The sequence below is a fragment of the Anolis sagrei genome, chromosome X (genome assembly GCF_037176765.1).
Source record: "Anolis sagrei isolate rAnoSag1 chromosome X, rAnoSag1.mat, whole genome shotgun sequence".
In the NCBI taxonomy this organism is placed as follows: domain Eukaryota; kingdom Metazoa; phylum Chordata; class Lepidosauria; order Squamata; family Dactyloidae; genus Anolis; species Anolis sagrei.
Genome location: NC_090034.1, coordinates 82,056,792 through 82,077,698, shown reverse-complemented (window position 1 = coordinate 82,077,698; position 20,907 = coordinate 82,056,792). Strand labels below are relative to the sequence as shown.

The 20,907-nt window shown below is 44.3% G+C and overlaps 1 protein-coding gene across 1 annotated transcript in view; it reads left to right on the top strand.

Annotated features, from left to right (window-relative positions):
• ADGRB2 (adhesion G protein-coupled receptor B2) overlaps nucleotides 1-17,041 on the top strand; it is a 265,571-nt gene extending 248,530 nt beyond the window's left edge. Inside the window, 6 exon segments of the mRNA XM_060784160.2 lie at nucleotides 1,538-1,633; nucleotides 2,126-2,165; nucleotides 3,978-4,642; nucleotides 8,659-8,694; nucleotides 14,316-14,420; nucleotides 16,060-17,041. Coding sequence (XP_060640143.2) covers nucleotides 1,538-1,633; nucleotides 2,126-2,165; nucleotides 3,978-4,642; nucleotides 8,659-8,694; nucleotides 14,316-14,420; nucleotides 16,060-16,239 — 1,122 coding nt within the window. The 3' untranslated portion in view covers nucleotides 16,240-17,041.
• Nucleotides 17,042-20,907: the final 3,866 nt, after the last annotated feature.

Genomic DNA, 20,907 nt, shown 5'->3' with positions numbered 1-20,907 from the left:
ACATTAACAGTGACGTTAGGGCACTAAGAAGGTCATCCACAATAACTGGCGTGTTTGGGGCACATCGGCTGAGGCAGAGCTGGGATGTTTACAGGCCCATAAAGCAAAGTCCCAGGGAGATGGACGGGTGGGAGAGATATAATGCAAGATCATCGTAAATACTCTCAAGGCAACAGGAGAGATGAGTGTGGGAAATTCTGATGTTACATGGCCACATTTCTTCCAGTTATCATGAAATGTTGGAAGGGGCATGCTATCCAAATTTGTGTTTGGCCACCCCCCCTACACACATGCTACTGCTTCCTTGCAAGTTCTGTTTTTGTTTTCATAGAATGATAGCATGACAACTATGCGGCCCTACCCTTTGCCTTGTATAAAACATTCCTGAGAGATGGCCATCCAACATCTGTTTTGAGATTTTGAGACTCAAATTCTCAAATGGCCCCTGGGCAGTCAGTTACTGCTCCCTTTTTCTCCAGGAAGCTTGTGTCCCTATCCCAAATCTTGACAATGAGGGACTCACTGAATCAATGGAATTTACTGACATGTTCACTTGCCAGGCAATGTTTGAGTCAATGGATTATTCTAGCTGGAAATAACCAATAGGATTTGCACCAGTATGTTTCCCATTCGCTTTGTATGCACTGAAAATATTCCTCTCTATAGACCAACTTGGAGTTTCTTTTGGATGAGCTGCAATTGTCCATCCCATTTGGCTAAGGCATAGAAACAGCTTGATCATCCGGAGAGGCCCTGCTCTCGATCCCACCAGCATCGCAGGCGAGGTTGGTGGGGACGAGAGAGAGGGCCTTTTCGGTGTTGGCCCCTCGACTCTGGAACTCACTCCCTAAAGACATCAGACAGGCTCCAACTCTGGCAGTCTTCAGGAGGAGCTTGAAGACATGGCTGTTTCAGTGTGCCTTCCCGGAATAATGATCCCATAGCACTTTGTCCTCCAAAGCAATTTATATTTCTTTAAGTCTGCTCGTATGCCCTTCCACAAACAACAGTATCACCTTTCGTTCATGTCCCAGCATTATTTCCAATTTTAACTCTACATTTGGCCTTCCCAATGTTTTTAATTATGTGCTGTTTTATTGATAATGTTATGTATTTTATTGTCTATGTTTTTTAATTGCTTGTATTGTGTTATTATTGCTTGTATTGTTGTGTTTGGGCTTGGCCTCATATAAGCTGCACCGAGTCCCTTGGGGAGATGGTAGCGGGGTACAAATAAAGTGTTGTTTATTATTATTATTATTATTATTATTATTATTATTATTATTATTATTATCATCATCATCATCATCATCTAATCCAGTGGTTCTCAACCTCTAGGTCCCCAGGTGTTTTGACCTATAATTCCCAGAAATCCCAGCCAGTTTACCAGATGCCAGGATTTCTGGGAGCTGAAGGTGAAAACATCTCGGGACCCACAGGTTGAGAACCACTGATCTAATCTAATAGCAAAACTGTAGTGGTAAAGCAAGGGAACAGTAGACTCTGGTCTGACATTCAAACTGTTTCCCTCTCCAAGGTACAAGATGTGGTGAAATGCCAGATTGGAGTGTGCAAGAGTGACGAGAATGAGAACTCGCCTGACTCCTGCAAGAACGGCCAAGTCCAGATCATGGTGAGTGAATGAGGGGCCCATGTCGTGTCCAGCAGTGGTTGTGAAGAGGATTGAGGGAATAGTGGACACAGGGTTGGACTGTTGGGTTGTGCCATGCTATTTTCCATCCTGTGTCGGCCAAACGTCACAGGCTGAGATACTGAGAGAGTCTGTGATTCCATCATGGATGCCATCTTGAACATTTGGGATTATCTAGTAATACACATTTAAGACACAACCCAATTGCTAGTCTCAATGAGAGTAGATCCATTGAATGAAGTCATAGAACTATTGATCTGTGCATGCAGATATATGCAGAATTACTCTCTCACCCAACATAACTGGCCATCTTGGAAGACCCCAGAGTAGGTAAACAGTACAACTGGGCTCCATTTGCTACCCATGATGCATTCATTTCTCCACTCCCATCTTCTCTCTCTCTTTTCTCCCTCTTTCATTTGCCTTCCCTTTCTTGTTCTCTCTCTTTCTCCCCCTCTTTCTGTATTTTTATAGACAGATTTTGAAAAGGATGTTGACCTGGCGTGTCAGACAGGTGAGTGAGAACCGTCGGCAAAAAAAAAAAAAAAAAGTCTGGTCAAGGGGAGGACCTAGTCATGGGAGTTGTCACAGAAGGGAGGAATCAGAGCATAGTTTGGGGGTAAACATAATATTATGCCCAGCAAACAGTCCTTGAGAAAATTGTGTCTTCTAGACTGACTGGAGGAGCAGATTAAAGATGAGAAAGGCTATTAGTCCCATATTCAGCTTAGTCTAATGGGGCCACTAGCCAGGGTTACTTGGAGATTAGTCAGTAATACCGAAGATCTTACATCTGTGCATTGCTCCATATTTGGAGTTCAGTATTCTCCCACCGCCTAACAGCTGCCAAGGACCCCTGTTGCTGTGGCTTACTGGTAGAGAAGGGAGGAAGCGAGGGTTTTCTGACCATAGAGAAGTGACTAGAAAATGGAATGCTCCTCAGATGGATCACAGCCATTTTTTCTTCCTCCAGAAGCTCAGATTATCTGCCTCTTTGTGGTCTGCATTGTCTCCTTGCTCTTTCCCTTCTCCACAATACGGAACACAACAGTGGGCTTTCTAGTGCTTGGTGCTGGGAGACTTTTGCATGGAGTGGAAGAGATAGTCCAATCAAAAGTAACCTTACATATGCACAAACCACAAAGAGGTTGATCAGTATTTCCAATGTGTGTTATTCCAGATTGTCTACCCAGTACTCCTCTGTGCTTTTCATGGTATGCCTTTGCCCCATGACTGCATATCCTGGTTATAACTAAAATCCTAAACTCTAGAGCACCATGTGCACCATCTTTTGCCAGATCCACCTCACCTTTTGCTATGGTTTTCTGAACACCCTTGAAATTCCAAGTTTTTGGAAGAGCTTCTCATTTTGCCTGGAATATTGTTGGTGACATGGGCATCCAACTCAAGATTATGCATACATATCTGGTATGGGATGGGATGTAAAGGGGGCCCCTCACTAGTCTCTTGTTCAGCATCCAAACCTTGCTCTGTTGGTGTCTATCAAGCCCCATGGAGACACTTACTAGAGTTGTTTTATAGCCAGGCAAGAGGGAGAAGACAACCTAAGCAGCAGAGATGCATCCCATGTAGACCACAGTTTTCTAAGGAGAAGAAGAGAAATGAGGTTGCTTTGCTTCTTTTCTTACTACTGCTTTGGTTGTCTTTGGCTCTTCCCACTCCTCTTCCACTGGCCATTTTACCACTATAACAGTGGCTCCATGCAATTTGACAGGGAAAGGCATAGGACTGCACTTGTGGAACATTATCCAATAACTTCACTATTAGGGTTGTCAGGTTGAATATAGGCTGGAGCTTCTGCAGCTTCAAGATCAGGAAGAGGTTCCATAAAATTCCATAAAGTGGAACTTCATCATGTTGCTTCCCTCACATAACCCAAGATGTGTGTTTATATTCTCCTATATTTGTGTCTATGTTCTCCTTAAAAAGCTATTTTCCGGCTTATGGAGAGTAGAAAGGAAGAGAAGTGCCCAGCTGTGTTCTTCTAGCTAGATAGCAATGTCATAATAAAGTCACCTTCTGTGCTGGGCATCCAGCTACATGAGCAATGAAACTTAAGGAGTCTCATCTCATATTCCACCTGGTAGCTGCATTGGCCATTGTACCATGCTATGGTAACTAAACCACAGCTAGCTCCAGTAGAGATTCATCTCACAAAAGGTTGAAGATGGATCCCTACTGGAGGGTATCTTCTTCCTTCTCATGGTGTCCCTCTCACCCCCAGAACAGGGTATTCCCAAAGAGTGAGGCATTCTCCTCTCTTCTTGGCTATCTTTTCTGTCATAACTGACCTCTTTTTTCCCAGTCCTTTTCAAAGAGGTTAACACGTGCAACCCTGCCACCATCACGAGCACCTTGTCGCGCATCTCTCTGGACGGGGACGAGGATCCAAAGCTCAACACCAACTCCGAGAGCGGCCTGGGTTTCTCTACCCTCCCTGGGAACATCCCATCCGCTTCCCTCCTAGTCCAGGTGCCCAAAATGACACACAACGTGGTGAAAGGGCTGAATGAGCTCAACGAGCCGTCCACCAAGAAGGACATCAACCTTGACACAGGCCGGGGGCCAGTCTACCTTTGTGGTGACAGCAACTTGCGGCCACTGGACTATGGCTGGATGCAGCCCCAAGAGACTGCTATTGAGGGCAACTACATGGTGTTGCCCCGGCGGACAGTGAGCCTTAAGCCCTTTGCTAGGGAGGAGGCCAAGCTGAACATCAAACTGGAAGAAGCACCAGGCCTGGCTAAGGGGCGCCACACCATAGATGCCAATACCTACCCCGGCTTTGCCTCCATGGACCACATCAACGTCAATTTGAACCAGCCCTATGGGACGGTCAAGCATCCCTACGGCCTCCAGTTTAAGCAGCATCCCACCGTGCGGCAAATCCTGGCCTCAGAACTGTCGGAGCGCAGCCGCACCATGCCACGGACCGTGCCTGGTTCCTCCATGAAGGTGGGCTCTCTGGAGGTAAGAGATGTCTCATTCAAGTGCATGCTTCCCATGTGGCATCCTGAAGCACAGGTTTGTCTGCTTGAATCTTCCCATCATAGAGACCGGTTTTCAATTAGAGATGCAAAGTAGTGGTGGGTAAAGTGAGATTTAAATCATGTCATAGTAGTTCTGTGAGGGCTTGAATACTCTAAAGCAGGTATGGGCCAACCCAGGCCTAGGGGCTGGATGCAGACCCTTGGTCTCTTTTCTCAGACCCTCCTCTCTCTCACCATCCTATCCTTCCTCCTTCCCTCTCTCCCTTCCTTACCTCCCTCTTTCTCTTTTGCTGTGAGAAGAGAAGGTAGAGAGAGAACATGAGAATCATGTTTCAAGATTTCAAAGGGTGTCCCATTGAGGAGGAGGGGAAAAACTGACTTTCTGCTGCTCTAGAGACCAGGGTACAAGGGAACAATGGTTTTAAATAGCAGGGAAAGACTGAAAAGATTAGAAATAACTTCCTGAGAGTAAGAGCTGTTGGAGAGTGGCATAGGCTGCCTTGGAGTGTGGTGGAGTCTCCTTCTCTGGAGGCTTTTCCACAGAGGCTGTCTATCAGAAGTGCTTTGATTGTGCCTTCTTTTCATAGTGGGGTTGAACTGGATGGCCATTGGGTTTCTCTCCCAATTCTAAGGTTATAGCTTATATCTCAGGAGTAGGCAATGGATACATTTTATTCTCTCCCATCACCAATCGTATCCTGACCAAATGTTGGGATTCAAATGTTTCCCATCTTTTCTTCACTTTCTGCCTCCAAAAGAGGAAAGGGTGGGGAGGGGACTTGGGGAGAACCCCTTCTCTCCCACCCACCCACCCTGTTCCAGCCCACCATGCCCCCCCCCCAAGTTAAAAAGTTTTGCCCATGCCTGCTCTAAAGGTACCAGATCCCATCTTGTATTGAAAGTTAAGCAAGGTCATCTCTGACTTGTACTTGGATGGAAGACCATCAACTAACAGCAGGAGCATGTGTTTCTTTGTGCCTTCAAGCCAGCTGTTGATGTATGGTCAACACCATACATTTCATAGTTTTTTCTTAGGCATGAAATCTTCAGAAATGTTTTTTTCCAGTTCCTTCCTCTGAAACAAAGCCTAAAGCAGTGGTTCTCAACCTGGGTTCCCCAGGTGTTTTTGGCCTACAACTCCCAGAAATCCCAGCTAGTTGACTAGCTGTTAGGATTTCTGGGAGTTGGAGGCTAAAAACATCTGGGGACCCCAGGTTGAGAACCACTGGCCTAAAGTATCTTGGATTCATTGACCATCTCCCACTCTAGTATTACCAAGGTTGATCCTTCTTAGCTCTCATGATTGGAGGACACCTGGTGCTTTTAGGGTATTTTTGCTCACTTCTAAAAGAAATACACCATCCAGGAGTCAGCAATGAGCTCTTAAACCAGTCAAAGGTGGAGGCCTACTAATCTGCATAGGTTAAAAATAGCCAGGATTGGAACTGAGGAGTAAGAATGCAACAAGAGTTCTTCTGACAGTTGAGAACAATTCCTTTGTAGTTTGCATAGGAAATGATCCGATTCAGCACTCATTTCTAACCCCCAAAGACACCTGTGATCCTGGGCCTTGCTTTGAGAAGGCTGGAAGGGAATCCGATTTGGGTTGCTGTTTTCCCTCCCCCATCCTTCGCTCATCTCCCTGAATTCGTTCCACTTTCCCTTGTGCCTTGTCATTGGCGAAAAGACTCCCAGGCTCGGCATTGTAGCCGGAGCAGCTCACTTTTGTATTCTCGCCCCTCAAGTGGGGATCTGAAAGGAGAAAGAAGTCACTCCAGACAAAGCCGACTGTGGGAACAACGTCCAGTTAATTAAAGGCTGCCTTCGGCTCCTGAAGAGTGGCAAATGAATGCATAGCCCCTACAAAGCAGTGTCTTCAGGGATGACAAAGAAAATCGGGAGTGTGTTTTTAGGAGCTGTAAAAAAAGAGCTCCTGGGTTGATTTATTATTTTTTTATATATTGCCCCTCTCAGCCTGCAGGCGACCCAGGGCGGTTTACAGTCAGCAGCAAAACCATAAAATACAATTAAAACATTAATATTAATATAAAACCAAGTAAAATCAATCAATATCAATAAAAACATGTATCATTAGGGTCCCCTTGATAAACATTGTCCTGTCATGTCATCCAGTCGTTCCATTTTCCTATATCTGTTACAATGCATTTGCAAACGCTTGCTCAAAAATCCAAGTCTTGACTTTTTTTCTGAATGGTAAAAGGGAAGGGGCTGATCTGATATCCCTAGGGAGGCCATTCCATAGCTGAGGGGCCACCACTGAGAAGGCCCTGTCTCTCGTCCCCACCAGATGTACTTGTGACAAAGGTGGGATCGAGAGCAGGGCCTCTCCAGATGTCATCCAGTCATTCCATTTTGCTATGTTTGTTACACTGCATTTGCAAACACTTGCTCAAAAAGCCAAGTTTTGACTTTTTTTTCTGAATGTTAAAAGGGAAGGGGCTAATCTGATATCCCTAGGGCGGGTGTTCCCTAACCAAGGGGCCACTACTGAAAAGGCCCTGTCTCTCGTCCCCACTAGATGTACTTGTGACAAAGGTGGGATCGAGAGCAGGGCCTCCCCAGATGTCATCCAGTCATTCCATTTTGCTATGTTTGTTACACTGCATTTGCAAACACTTGCTCAAAAAGCCAAGTCTTGGCTTTTTTTCTGAATGTTAAAAGGGAAGGGGCTAATCTGATATCCCTAGGGCGGGTGTTCCATAGCTGAGGGGCCACCACTGAAAAGGCCCTGTCTCTCGTCCCCACCAGATGTACTTGTGACAAAGGTGGGATCGAGAGCAGGGCCTCCCCAGATGTCATCCAGTCATTCCATTTTGCTATGTTTGTTACACTGCATTTGCAAACACTTGCTCAAAAAGCCACGTCTTGACTTTTTTTTCCAGAATGTTAAAAGGGAAGGGGCTAATCTGATACCCGTAGGTCTTAACCTTCCTACAAAATGCTAACAGAGAAGGGGCTGATCTGATATCTCTGGGAAGGGCGTTCCATAGCTGAGGGGCCACCACTGAGAAGGCTAGTCTCTCGTCCCCGCTAGACATATTTGTGATGGTGGGATGGAGAGCAGGGCCTCCCCAGATGATCTTAAAGTCCTGGAGGGTTCATAAGGGGAGATGCGTTTGGACAGGTAAGTTGGGCCAGAACCATTTAGGGTTGTAAATAAATGTTAGAATGCACTTAGTGAATTATGCTTGCAGTTACACAAAGTCTTGAGGTGGATCTAATAATAATAATAATAATAATAATAATAATAATAATAATACTTAATTTTTATCCCACCCTGTCTCCCTGAGGGGATACTACACCCATTTGTGTTGATGTGCTCCAGGACTTTTTCTTGGTTTACTGTCAGGAGGTCTCAGAAACCTCCTTGAAAGATGCATGGGCACAACTTCCAAATATCTTGATACCTTGGTACCTGTGGTGTTTAGAGATCCTGATTAACCTGGATATGTTCTCTTTGATCTCCATGTTTCTGTTGGGAAAGACCCATTTCAAATGTTGCTTTCTGTTGATAATAGGGCATTTCCATTCTAACTGCATTCATCTCATGGCCTCACTTGTTACCATAGAGCTTTGAATGTGCTTCTTTTCATCCCATTCTCCTAAAATCAATTGGCAGAATTCTTCTCCAAAGCACTCTCATTCTTGGTGGCCCATCTCTTGTCTCCATCTGTCATCAAATTTTTGTCTCCCATTTTCTCCCAATAAATGCAGTGTGGTCCCCATATCTATGGTTTCATTTCTAGGCTTTTTCTAGGTCCACCAGGGCAAGACGTCCTTCACTTCAATACGGTTCGCTATTCACCGTTTTTAATATCCATGGAAAGTTTGGTAACGTATCCCCTGTGGATATAGGATTGTACTGTATTGTCCAAATTAAAATCTCCCTGATTGCTGTGCAAATTAGTAAAAGCTTCCTTACCCCACCTTTTCTATTTCTTTTGTGTGACACTTGCTTCACATCTGCCTCTCCAGAGGAAAAGATTACGATACTCCGACCTGGACTTTGAGGTAAGAACTGGCTTGGTCCCATTCCCGCATTGACTACAACAAAGTAATGTTCTTTGCTTCGGAGAGATTTCTTTCTTCATGTTCTGCCCAGCAGGAGTGAATGTGATACACATCTCCCTCGGTTTCAGTTAATCTACTCTACAGAACTCAATTGGATTAAGAGTAATTCTCTCTCCTCAGTTCCCCCTCCCATTTACCGGAAACTGGGAACTGTAATTCTGAGTAGAAGAGAACTCCATATGTCTTAGACTCTTCATCTAATAATAGGAATATCCCAGGATTTCGGGAGAAAGGGGCACTAAGGAACTACAAATTGAGTCTTCATTATCCAAAATGCTTGAGACCAGAAGTTTTTCATATTCTGGATTTTTTTTAAAAAAAAAATAGAATACTTGTATTTACATATACATAGTGGGTGAGTGAGGGAAGGAAAGGGGGCTAGTCACACATCTATAATCTGCTTTTTTTCCCTTGAGGAAGAGTTTCCTCCCCTCAAATGTCAGGACATTTTCCACTCTTTTAGCAAAATAGCTAGAAAAGGAAGAGAACATCTGTTGTCAACGATTATGGATATGTGACTAGCTCCCTTTCCCTTCCTCACTTTTTCTGTTATTGTTCTTCTCCCTCCTCCTCCTCCTCTGTAGGATCCCATCCTCTTTAGCACTTAGAACAGTGTTTCTCAACCTTCCTAATACCGTGACCCCTTATTACAGTTCCCCATGTTGTGGTGACCCCCAACCATCCAGTTATTTTCGTTGCTAATTCATAACTGTAATTTTGCTATTGTTATGAATCATAATGTAAACATCTGAGATGCAGGATGTATTCTCATTCACTGGACTAAACTTGGCACATATACCCAATACGCCCAAATTTGACTACTGGAGGGGTTGATTTTGTCATTTGGGATTTGTAGTTGATAGGATTTATAGTTAACCTACAATCAAATAGCATTCTGAACTCCGCCAGTGATGGAACTGAACCAAACTTGGCACACAGAACTCCCATGTCCAACAGAAAATATTGGAAAGATTTGGTGTCTTTGACCTTGAGTTTTGGAGTTGTAGTTCACTTACATCCAGAGAGCACTGTGGACTCAAACACTGATGGATCTGGACCTAACTTGGCATGAATATTCAATATGCTCAAATGTGAACACTGGTGGAGTTTGGGGAATATAAATCATGACATTTGGGAATTGTAGTTGTTGGGATTTATAGTTCACCTACAATCAAAGAGCATTCTCAACTCCACCAATGATGGAATTGAGCCAAACTTGGTACACAGAACTCCCATGACCAACAAAAAATACTGGAAGGATTTGGTGGGCAGTGACCTTGAGTTTTGGAGTTGTAGTTCACTTACATCCAGAGAACACTGTGGACTCAAACAATGATGGATCGGGACCTAACTTGGCATGAATATTCAATATGCCCAAATGTGAACACTGGTAGAGTTTGGGGAAAATAGACATTGACATTTGGAAGTTGTAGTTGTTGGGATTTATAGTTCACCTACAATCAAAGCACATTCTGAACCCCACCAATGACAGAATTGGGCCAAACTTCTCACACGAGACTCCCATGACTAATAGAAAATACTGTTTTCTGATGGTCTTTGGCGACCCCTCTGACACCCCCTTGCGACCCCCCTAGGGGTCCCGACCCCCAGGTTGAGAAACACTGACTTAGAAGGATTCTTATGGTACTACTTTAATATTTGTTTTTAACTTACCATGGAAACAATAGATAATGGTGAACCCTATTGGCATGAATGACTTCCAGTAGAAATTACTATAGAATCATCCTGGAGGATCTCCTGTTTGGAATTTTCTAGATCCTTCAGCATAACTCAGCAGAAGCATGCCATAGATCAGTGGTTCTTTACCTTCCTAATGCCGCGGCCCCTTAATACAATTCCTCATGTTGTGTTGACCCCCAACCATAAAATTATTTCCATTGCTACTGCATAACTGTAATTTTGCAACTGTTATGTATTGTAATATGAATATCTGATATGCAGAATGTATTTTCATTCACTGGACCAAATTTGACACAAATACCTGATATGCCCAAATTTGAGTACTGGTGGGGTTATGGGGGGATTGATTTTGTCATTTGGGAGTTGTAGTTGCTGGGATTTATAGTTCACCTACAATCAAAGAGCATTCTGAACTCCACTAATGATGGAATTCAACCAAACTTGGCACACAGAACTCCCATGATGAACAGAAAATACTGGAAGGGTTTGGTGGGCACTGACCTTGAGTTTTGGAGTTGTAGTTCACCTACATCCAAAGAGCACTGTGGACTCAAGCAGTGATGTATCTGGACCAAACGTGGCACAAATACTCAATATGCCCAAATGTGAACACTAGTAGAATTTGGGGAAAATAGACCTTGACATTTGAGAGTTGTAGTTGCTGGAATGTATAGTTCACCTACAATCAAAGAATATTCTGAACCTCACCAACGATAGAATTGGGCCAGACTTCCCACACAGGATCCCCATGACCAACAGAAAATACTGTGCTTTCTGATGGTCTTTGGTGACCCCTCTGATACCCCCTCATGGCCCCCCTCAGGGTCCCGATCCCCAGGTTGAGAATCACTGCCGTAGATCACCTGGTGAATCTAGACAATTCCTAGAGATGACATATTTTGATGACATATTTTGTCAGATATGAGTTGTACGTACTGACTCCATGGATATGGGGGTACTCCTATATAGCATTTTTTCTTTCCCTTTCAAAATTAAATCCATTTTGTTGATTTCTTCTCCCAATGCAACTTCTTGGCTCTGATTTAAGCATAATCGGATGGCATCGGACCCAAAGTTTTATCATGGGCAATAAAGTATGTGAGCAGTTGATTAAAACACCTGAGCCAAGGAGGAGAGTATTTTAACTGAGTTTATGGAGGGAGAAGCAACATCTTTCCAGTCCTCAGGAAATATTTGAAAGGGGGGAGTCATTCCAATGAGTCTTAATGGCTCATCATTGGTCAATTTCAGCCCATAAATGTTGACCATCTCTTGTCAGTTGAACAACCAGCCAGAAAACAGCAGAAACTCTGTAGATTGCCCTGAAACCAACTAGATGTCTTGCAAGGAAAGGCAGGCTTTTTGGAGCCCCGAGGACAACATCGAGCCTACTGGGCTCATTTTGTGGTTTGCTTTTTCACTGCCGCATTGTCATTTTAATCTGCATTTTTAATTTAATTATGCGTTGAATTGACTGCCATTGTTTCCTTGCTGCTACCTGATTTGAGTGTGATAGTTTGTTTCTTGGGGAATTAGTTATCTGTTATTGTAGACTTTTATCGCCACCGTTGCCTGGGGGCACCTTTTATTACATATTTATTCATTTGAAGTATTTCTACACTCAAAATGTTTTAGATAGAGAGAATCACAATAAAGCTTAGAGGATGAGTTGGGAATAGTATGATCCGTGGATTGCATATGTCCTCTCCAGAGACCACTTTGTGGCTCCTGGCACCCTTCTAGAGACCCTCAAAGTTTCCAGACCCACCCCGAAATGCAAAAATTGGCAGAAAAATGACAAAATAGTGCTCTCACAATGTCTAGATCAGGCACTGACTCTGCTCTGGACTTTAGTCTGAACTTTAAAAGATGCATCCAAGGTGTGGAACCCTATCTTCAAAGTGGTGCTTTTGAAGGGCAAAGCCAAGCCAATTAGATCTCCAGTTTCATCCTTGTTGGAGTATTTATTATTTATTTATTTAGAAGTTTTCTATACCGGCCTTCTCACCTCAGTGAGGGACTCAGGTCGGTTTACAGCATATATGAAAGTACAATAATATATAAGTAAGTACAACAAAGTGCAATGTCATTACATATTAAAATAGTACAATAAAGTACAATAAAACATCATCATCACAATTACCTAAGCCAAGTCGTCAATCCAATCATAGCCATAGTCATGATCATAGTCACAGTTCATCATCCTCCTTCCTTGTGGAAGGAGGTTATAGATTCAGTCCTCGAATGCCACATTCCAGAGCCAGGTCTTTAGTAGTTTCCTGAACATCAGGAGGGAGGGAGCAGATCTAATCTCTAGTGGGAGGGAGTTCCAAAGCCGGGGAGCCACCACCGAGAAGGCCCTGTCCCTCGTCCCCACCAACTGTGATTGCGAGGGTGGTGGGACCGAGAGCAGCCCCCCCCCCCGGAAGATCTTAATAGCCTTGATGGTTCATAGGGGAGAATCCGTTCAGACAGGTAAACTGGGCCAGAGTCATTTAGGGCTTTATAGGTCAAAATCAGCACTTTGAATTGTGCTCGGAAGCTAATCGGCAGCCAGTGGAGCTGGCGTAACAGAGGGGTCATATGGTCTCTGTACCCTGCTCCTGTTAGCAATCTGGCTGCCGCACGTAGGACTGATTGAAGCTTCCGGGCAGTCTTCAGAGGCAACCCCACGTAGAGAGCGTTGCAGTAGTCTAAACGGGATGTAACCAGAGCGTGGACCACCGTGGCCAAGTCAGGCTTCCCAAGGTACGGGTGCAGCTTGCGCACAAGTTCCCCTGACCACCGCCGAGACCTGAGGTTCCAGGCTCAGCGATGAGTCCAGGATCACTCCCAAGCTGCGAGTAAAACGCATTGAATCAATGCAACTCTTCTAGCATCATAACAGAAACGCACAAAGACACAGCAGATAAAACATGGAATAAAACAAGGATTAAATATGGAATCATTGATTTTGATTTGATGCTATTGGTTTTATTGTTTGTTTGTTTGTTTGTTTATTTATAATATTTATATCCTGTCCTTCTCGGGGGGGGGGGGGCTTACAGCTGTCAATCATTAGATGCCAACAAAGAACAATTGCAGCACAGCAATTAACATAAACAGGTCAACAACAATAAAAATACATTAAAAGACATTTAAAATACATTTAAAATGATGGCCCTTAAAATATTAACACAACCAAGTCTGAGTCCACAAAACCAAATCATAGTCCACAGTTCCAGTCCAAAGTCTCTTCATTGACAATCCTCACAAGTCATTACACTTGTTGCACAGCCAGCTGCCCAAATGCTTGGTCCCAGAGCCAAAACTTGAGTTTTTTTCCTGAAGGAGAGGAGAGATGGAGTCACCCTGATTTCACTGGGAAGTGCATTCCACAGACGGGTGGCCACCACTGAGAAGGCCCTTTTGTCTCCTCCAGTCGCGCTTGCGAGGGTGGTGGGATCAAGAGCAGGGCCTCCCCCAATGATCGTAAATTCCGAGGTGAGGCATAGAGGGAGATACATTCAGACAAGTAATCTGGGCCGGAACTGTTTAGGGTTTCTGCTACTTGATCGGGTGCATCTTACCTTGAATATAAATATTCAAAGATGTTGAATATTTTTTGCATAATGGGGTACGGCAATGCCTTGTAATAATGGTTCATACTGATTATTACCATACATCTGCAAGTGAGAGGTGGTGGTAGAAGACCATGCTCATTTGTTGAATGGATGACTGGGATGAGATTTAAACTAGGTTGGGAGAGGGTTATGAAATTCAATGCCCCAAATACTCTCCTGACACTTCCTTTTCTCTTCCATCCTTCTCTCTCCCCCTACCTTTTACCACCTGGGAATGACTGCATCCAACATCTGCAGAAAGTCATGCATACAAGGAAGCGCCATTCGGAACTCTATCATGAACTGAATCAGAAATTCCACACGTTGGATCGGTATCGAGCACCGGCGACCAGTGCTGGAAAGGTAAAGCTGGTAGAAAAGCCATAGAATGAAAAGCATTGCTAAAACCAGGGTGATGTAGGTGGTTGTAGTCCTAAGCCAGGATTATGGCAACAACTACCATCACTTCTTCAACTTCTTCTGCATCTCCTTCACCTTCCTTTTCTCTTTCCTCTTCAGATTCTCCTTCTTTCTTGTTCCTTTTCTTCCTCTTTTCCCTTCTTCTCCCCTTTCTCCTTGATCTTCTTTTTCTCCTTGTCATCTCCTTCCCCTTCTTCTCCTCACTTTTCATCTCTTTTTTCTCCTCCTTCTTCCTTCTTTTCTCCTCCTCCTCTGAGTTATTGAAATCATGGTTACACACACAAGGTTCCACAGTTGTAACCATTTTAGATGTATGCATGTATCTTTCTTGTCAACCTGTTGTAACCCCATTAATAGTCAGAGGTTTTGCCAGTTCCTTCTTCTGAAATACAGTGTACATACCTGGTATTCATTGTCAGTCTTCCATCCAAGTACTAGCCAAGGCTAACCGTGTTTATCTTCCAAAATCAGGATCTGGCCCATTTTCAGGTATATTTCATGTTCAGATTCCAAAAATGGCACCTGTTTTCACCTATCAGCTCTCATTTTTGAGATACAGAACATATGCCCTCTACTAGTTGCCATATGCTTTTCCATAGACAACCGTGATAACCATAGAGCTGATGCAGTCTAACCAATGCAATTTTTGGAATCAGTGCCCTAAAGAACCTCAGAAAAAGGCCTAAAAACCAAGACACCAAGAAAATGTTGTTGTTGTTGTTGTTGTTGTTGTTGTTGTTGTTGTTATTGTTGGGTTGTTGTAGGTTTTTTCGGGCTATATGGTCATGGTCTAGAGGCATTCTCTCCTGACGTTTTGCCTGCATCTATGGCAAGCATCCTCAGAGGTAGTGAGATCTGTTGGAACTAGGAAAAGGGGGTTTCTATATCTGTGGAATGACCAGGGTGAGACAAAGGGCTCTTGTCTGCTGGAACTAGGTGTGAATGTTTCAACTGACAACCTTGATTAGCATATAATGGCCTGACATTGCCTAGAGCAAGCTTTTGTTGAGTGGTGATTAGATGTCCTTGTTTGTTTCCTTTCTGTTGTTGTGTTGTTGTAATTTTAGAGTTTTTTAATACTGGTAGCCAGATTTTGTTCATTTTCATGGTTTCCTCCTTTCTGTTGAAATTGTCCACGTGCTTGTGTATTTCAATGGTTTCTCTGTGTAGTCTGACATGGTGGTTGTGAGAGTGGTCCAGCATTTTTGTGTTCTCAAATAAAATGCTGTGTCCAGATTGGTTCATCAGGTGCTCTGCTATGGCTGACTTCTCTGGTTGATGCAGGCAAAACGTCAGGAGGGAATGCCTCTAGACCATGGCCATATAGCCCGAAAAAACCCTACAACTACCCAGTGATTCCGGACATGAAAGCCTTCAACAATACGTTGTTATTGTTGTTGTTGGGCTGTGTTATATGATTATAACAGCAAGAATACTTCATGGTTTTCATGGTTTTGTTTATTTGTTTAGACGTCACAATCAAAATAAAGTTGGATCTCTCTTGGGTGGCTCTCTCCATCCTGTTGCTTCCTTGGTTCCTTTCTTGTCCTGAGTCTTTTCCATCTCTTCTCTTCCTTGGCAGGAGGTCACCAGCCCAGAGAGCCGTCATCAGAAGCAGAAATCTTGGAACACCTTCAAGGCCATGACACTGAGCTCCCTGCCTTCTAAACACCGAGAGAAACTGGAGCTGCACACAGCTGACTGGGAGAAGCACTGCATGAGCCTGGAGTTCTCGGAGGGGGATTTCCAGACAGAAGTGTGAACTTCACAGACTCTTGTGATTATCTATAAATATATATATATATATTTTCACATGGACACTTTGGGAAAAGAAGCAAAATGAGTCAAAAAAAGGGCGGGGGAAGGAAAAAAGGACCGTCCCTTCCCTTTCTGGCAGCTTCATTTGGATTTGTTTTCTGGAAATTGCGGCCACTCTTTAGACACTCCTCCGGGAGGGAAGAAGATGAAGTGGGAGATGCGTTGACCCTTCTGTGGTCATCATGCAGATATGGCCACACACACAAACACACAAATACACCTGCCTCTCATGAGGGAGTCCTTCATTTTACCCCCAATTCTCATCACTCCTTCTGCCGTTCCCATTTTACCTGCAACAGTGTGCCTCGGGGACATGAACATGCACCGAAACATGGACACAGCTCTCAAAAACCTTGCCATCCACAGGACCTTCCAGGAAGGACTTTCCTTTCTCGGGGAGAGAAGAACCAATCTGGAACTCTCTTGTGTGCTCTCTCTCCCACGCTCTTTTTTTCTATCTGGATCTTTCTTCAGACCATGCACTGTGTGCATGGTCAAGAGTCTGGGGCAAAGTTGGCACCATTCTTGGACCCATCTTCAGATCTTCTTATGTGGGCCATCAGAGAGGACACCTGGATGCTTCACCACCATCCCCAACACCTTGCCATCCCACACGAGGCTCCGTCCCCACTGGAAGTCTCCGATCCTCTCTTTCTCCCCCACTCACCTCCTTTCCCTCCTTTTCCCAGGCCGGGCGGGTGCTGTGTTTGTTGGAAATAAAAAGAAAAATCACTCAGTGAACCTTTTCTATGGCCTGGTTCTGTGTTTGATTCCTCTGTAGTTCAAAATACGTCCGTAGACCCAAAGTTGGGATTTCTAAAGGATGAAAGGAGGCTGTTTGTAATTGATGTTGCTGAAACAATGTCAAGTTGGGTCTGTCAAGAATTTATTCCCATTCAGAATTCCACAATTTCACTTTGGGAATGTTCACACTCAAGTTGGTATTCCAGAAAGATAAGTTGGAGAACAGAGTAAAGGTGAGAAGATAGGTTTCATTCATGCAGACCTCTGGTCAACATACGTTTAGGTGCCTCAAATGTTAGCTCTGTTTATGGGTCTATCTGGCCTCCTGATTCCAAAAATGGCACCACCTTCCCCTACAAGCTGAGATTCAGAACATATACCATTTACCATTCATTTGTACCCCATAGAAAACAACGATAACCGTATTTCTTTTTAAAAAATACAGCAGATGTGGTCTAGCCAATGCAATTTTCTGAATCAGCACCCAAATAATTCCAGGAACAGGCCTAAAAACAGTTGGGTTGTGCTTGGTTTAGTGTGAAGTAGGACTCACTGGTTCCCCCCATTTTGTATTATTTTGCACTTCCTGTTTTTTTAGAGTAGGGGCGAATCATAGAATCATAAAGCTGGAAGATACCTCGTGGGCCATCCAGCCCAACTCCCTGACAATAAGCAGGAAAATCACATTCAAAGCTCCCCCGACAGATGGCCATCCAGCCTCTTCTTCAAAGCCTCCAAAGAAGAAGCTTCCACCACACTCCGGGGCAGAAAGTTCCACTGCTGAACAGGAGATTCCACCTGAACATAAGGAAGAACTTCTAACTGTGAGAGAGAGCTGTTCAGCAGTGGAACTTTCTGCCCCGGAGTGTGGTGGAAGCTTATTCTTTGGAGGCTCCCATGACCAAAGAAAATGCTGAAACGGTTTAGTGGACATTGACCTTGAATTTGGGAATTGTAGTTCACCTACATCCAGAGAGCACTGTGGACTCAAATAATGATCAATCTGGACCAAACTTGGCATGAACACTCAATATGTTCAAATGTAAACTCTGGTGGAGTTTGGGGGAAAATAGAGCTTGACATTTGGGAGTTGTAGTTGCTGGGATTTATAGTTCACCTAAAATCAAAGAGCATTCTGAACCCCATCAATGATAGAATTGGGCCAAGCTTCCCACACAGAACCCCCATGACCAACAGAAAACATATATTCTGACGGTCTTCAGCGACCCCTCTGACACCCCCTCGTGACCCCCCCCCCAGGGGTCCCGACCCCCAGGTTGAGAAACACTGCTTTAAGAGTAAGGGCATTTCTTGGACATTAAAGATGCTATCAAGATGAACCCTATCTCAAAGTGAACTCAATATTATTTTTTTGCTGTGTCAGAAGCAACTTGAGAAACTGCAATTCGCTTCTGGTGTGAGAGAGTTGGCCGTATGCAAGGATGTTGCCCATGGGACGCCCGGATGTTTTGATGTTTTTTATCATCCTTGTGAGAGGCTTCTCTCATGTCCCCGCATGAGGAGCTGGAGCTGATAGAGGGAGCTCATCCGCACTCTCCCCGGATTCGAACCTGCAACCTGTCGGTCTTCAGTCCTGCTGGCTCAGGGGTTTAACCCACTGTGCCATGGGGGCTCCAACCCAAGATGAAACACCTTGGATATGTTCTGGCTAAAACACAGAATGGGTTCGATAATCCTCTATCAATCTGAGAGCTTCTACAGCTAAAACCAATGAGCTCCGGCTCTTATCCACTTTTAGAAACAGACAAATGCAAGATACTCCACTTTGGCAGAAAAAATGAAATGCAAAGATACAGAATGGGTGACGCCTGGCTCGAGAGCAGTACGTGTGAAAAAGATCTTGGAGTCCTCGTGGACAACAAGTTAAACATGAGCCAACAATGTGATGTGGCGGCAAAAAAAGCCAATGGGATTTTGGCCTGCATCAATAGGAGCATAGTGTCTAGATCTAAGGAAGTAATGCTACCCCTCTATTCTGCTTTGGTGAGACCACATCTGGAATATTGTGTCCAGTTCTGGGCACCACAATTCAAGAGAGATATTGACAAGCTGGAATGTGTCCAGAGGAGGGTGACTAAAATGATAAAGGGTCTGGAGAACAAGCCCTATGAGGAGCGGCTTAGGGAACTGGGCATGTTTAGCCTGAAGAAGAGAAGGCTGAGAGGAGATATGATAGCCATGTATAAATATGTGAGAGGAAGCCACAGGGAGGAGGGAGCAAGCTTGTTTCTACTTCCTTGCAGACTAGGACGCGGAACAATGGCTTCAAACTACAAGAGAGGAGATTCCATCTGAACATTAGGAAGAACTTCCTGACTGTGAGAGCCGTTCAGCAGTGGAACTCTCTGCCCCGGAGTGTGGTGGAGGCTCCTTCTTTGGAAGCTTTTAAACAGAGGCTGGATGGCCATCTGTCAGGGGTGATTTGAATGCAATATTCCTGCTTCTTGGCAGGGGGTTGGACTGGATGGCCCATGAGGTCTCTTCCAACTCTTTGATTCTATGATCTATGATTGATTCTATGACCGTAGGAACATAGATGGCTACCTTTTGCTAAATCAGTCAGATATCTCTTTTGGCTAAACATAGACTAACAAGAGAGCTCCAGGATTTTAGACAAAGGGTCTTTCCCCTCAATTCCTGGAGATATCAGAAGCTGATCCTGATCCCTCCACATTGATCCCAATTTGCACACTCAGGCTTCTTAAAGTTCAAGAAACTACAAAGCGGCACAATTCACAACCCATGGTTGTCATGCTACTTAAGAGCTTGAGGAGAGTGAAGTTCTACTAGTGTACTGATGCATAACATATAGGGCATAATGGACCCTAAATGTATCCACAACACATTCTGCAGCTGTGCTAAATTGTCACACAAGAAGCATAGGGTGCATCTATACTGCAGAATTAATGTAGTTTGACCCCACTTGAACAGGGTTGTTGTATGTTTTACGGGTTGTATGTCCATGTTCCAGAAGCATTCTCTCCTGATGCTTTGCCATGTTCCAGAGGCATTCTCTCCTGATGTTTTGCCCACATCTATGGCAGGCATCCTCAGAGATTGTGAGGACCTCACAACCTCTGAAGATGCCTACCACAGATGTGGGCAAAACATCAGGGGAGAATGCTTCTGGAACATAGCCATACAGCCTGGAAGACACACAGCCCAGTGATTCCAGCTGTGAAAGCCTTCAAAAACCCACTTGAACTGCTGTGGCTCTATGCTATGGCATCATGGTATTTATTATTTATTTATTTTGAGTGCTTATACCCCGCCCTTCTCAACTTCCTAGTGGGGACTCAGAGCGACTTACAAAAGGCACAATTCAATGCTTAACAGTTCACAAAATACAATAAACAGAATACAATATAACCACAACAACTATAACTAGTTAAAACAATCCAATTAATACAATAGCAGCAATAAAATCATCTTGTGGTCAATGTTCGCCAATTCATAAATCCATAGTCCATCCAGCATTGTCATTGTCCTTTCCTACTCTGGTCGTCATTGTCCTTTATCCATCTGCCAGCTTACCCAAAGGCTTGGTCCCATATCCAGGTTTTTAACTTCCTTCTGAAAGAGAGGAGGGATGTTGATGACCTAATTTCCCCGGGGAGTGAATTCCACAGGCGAGGGGCCACCACCGAGAAGGCCCTGTCCCTCGTCCCCACCAGTCTCACTTGTGATAAAGGTGGGGCCGAGAGCAGGGCCTCCCCAGAGGATCTTAAACTCTGAGGTGGGACATAGAAGGAGATACATTTGGACAGGTACGCTGGACCGGAGCCGTATAGGGTTTTGTAGGTCAAAACCAGCACTTTGAATTGTGCTCAGAACTGGATCGGTAACC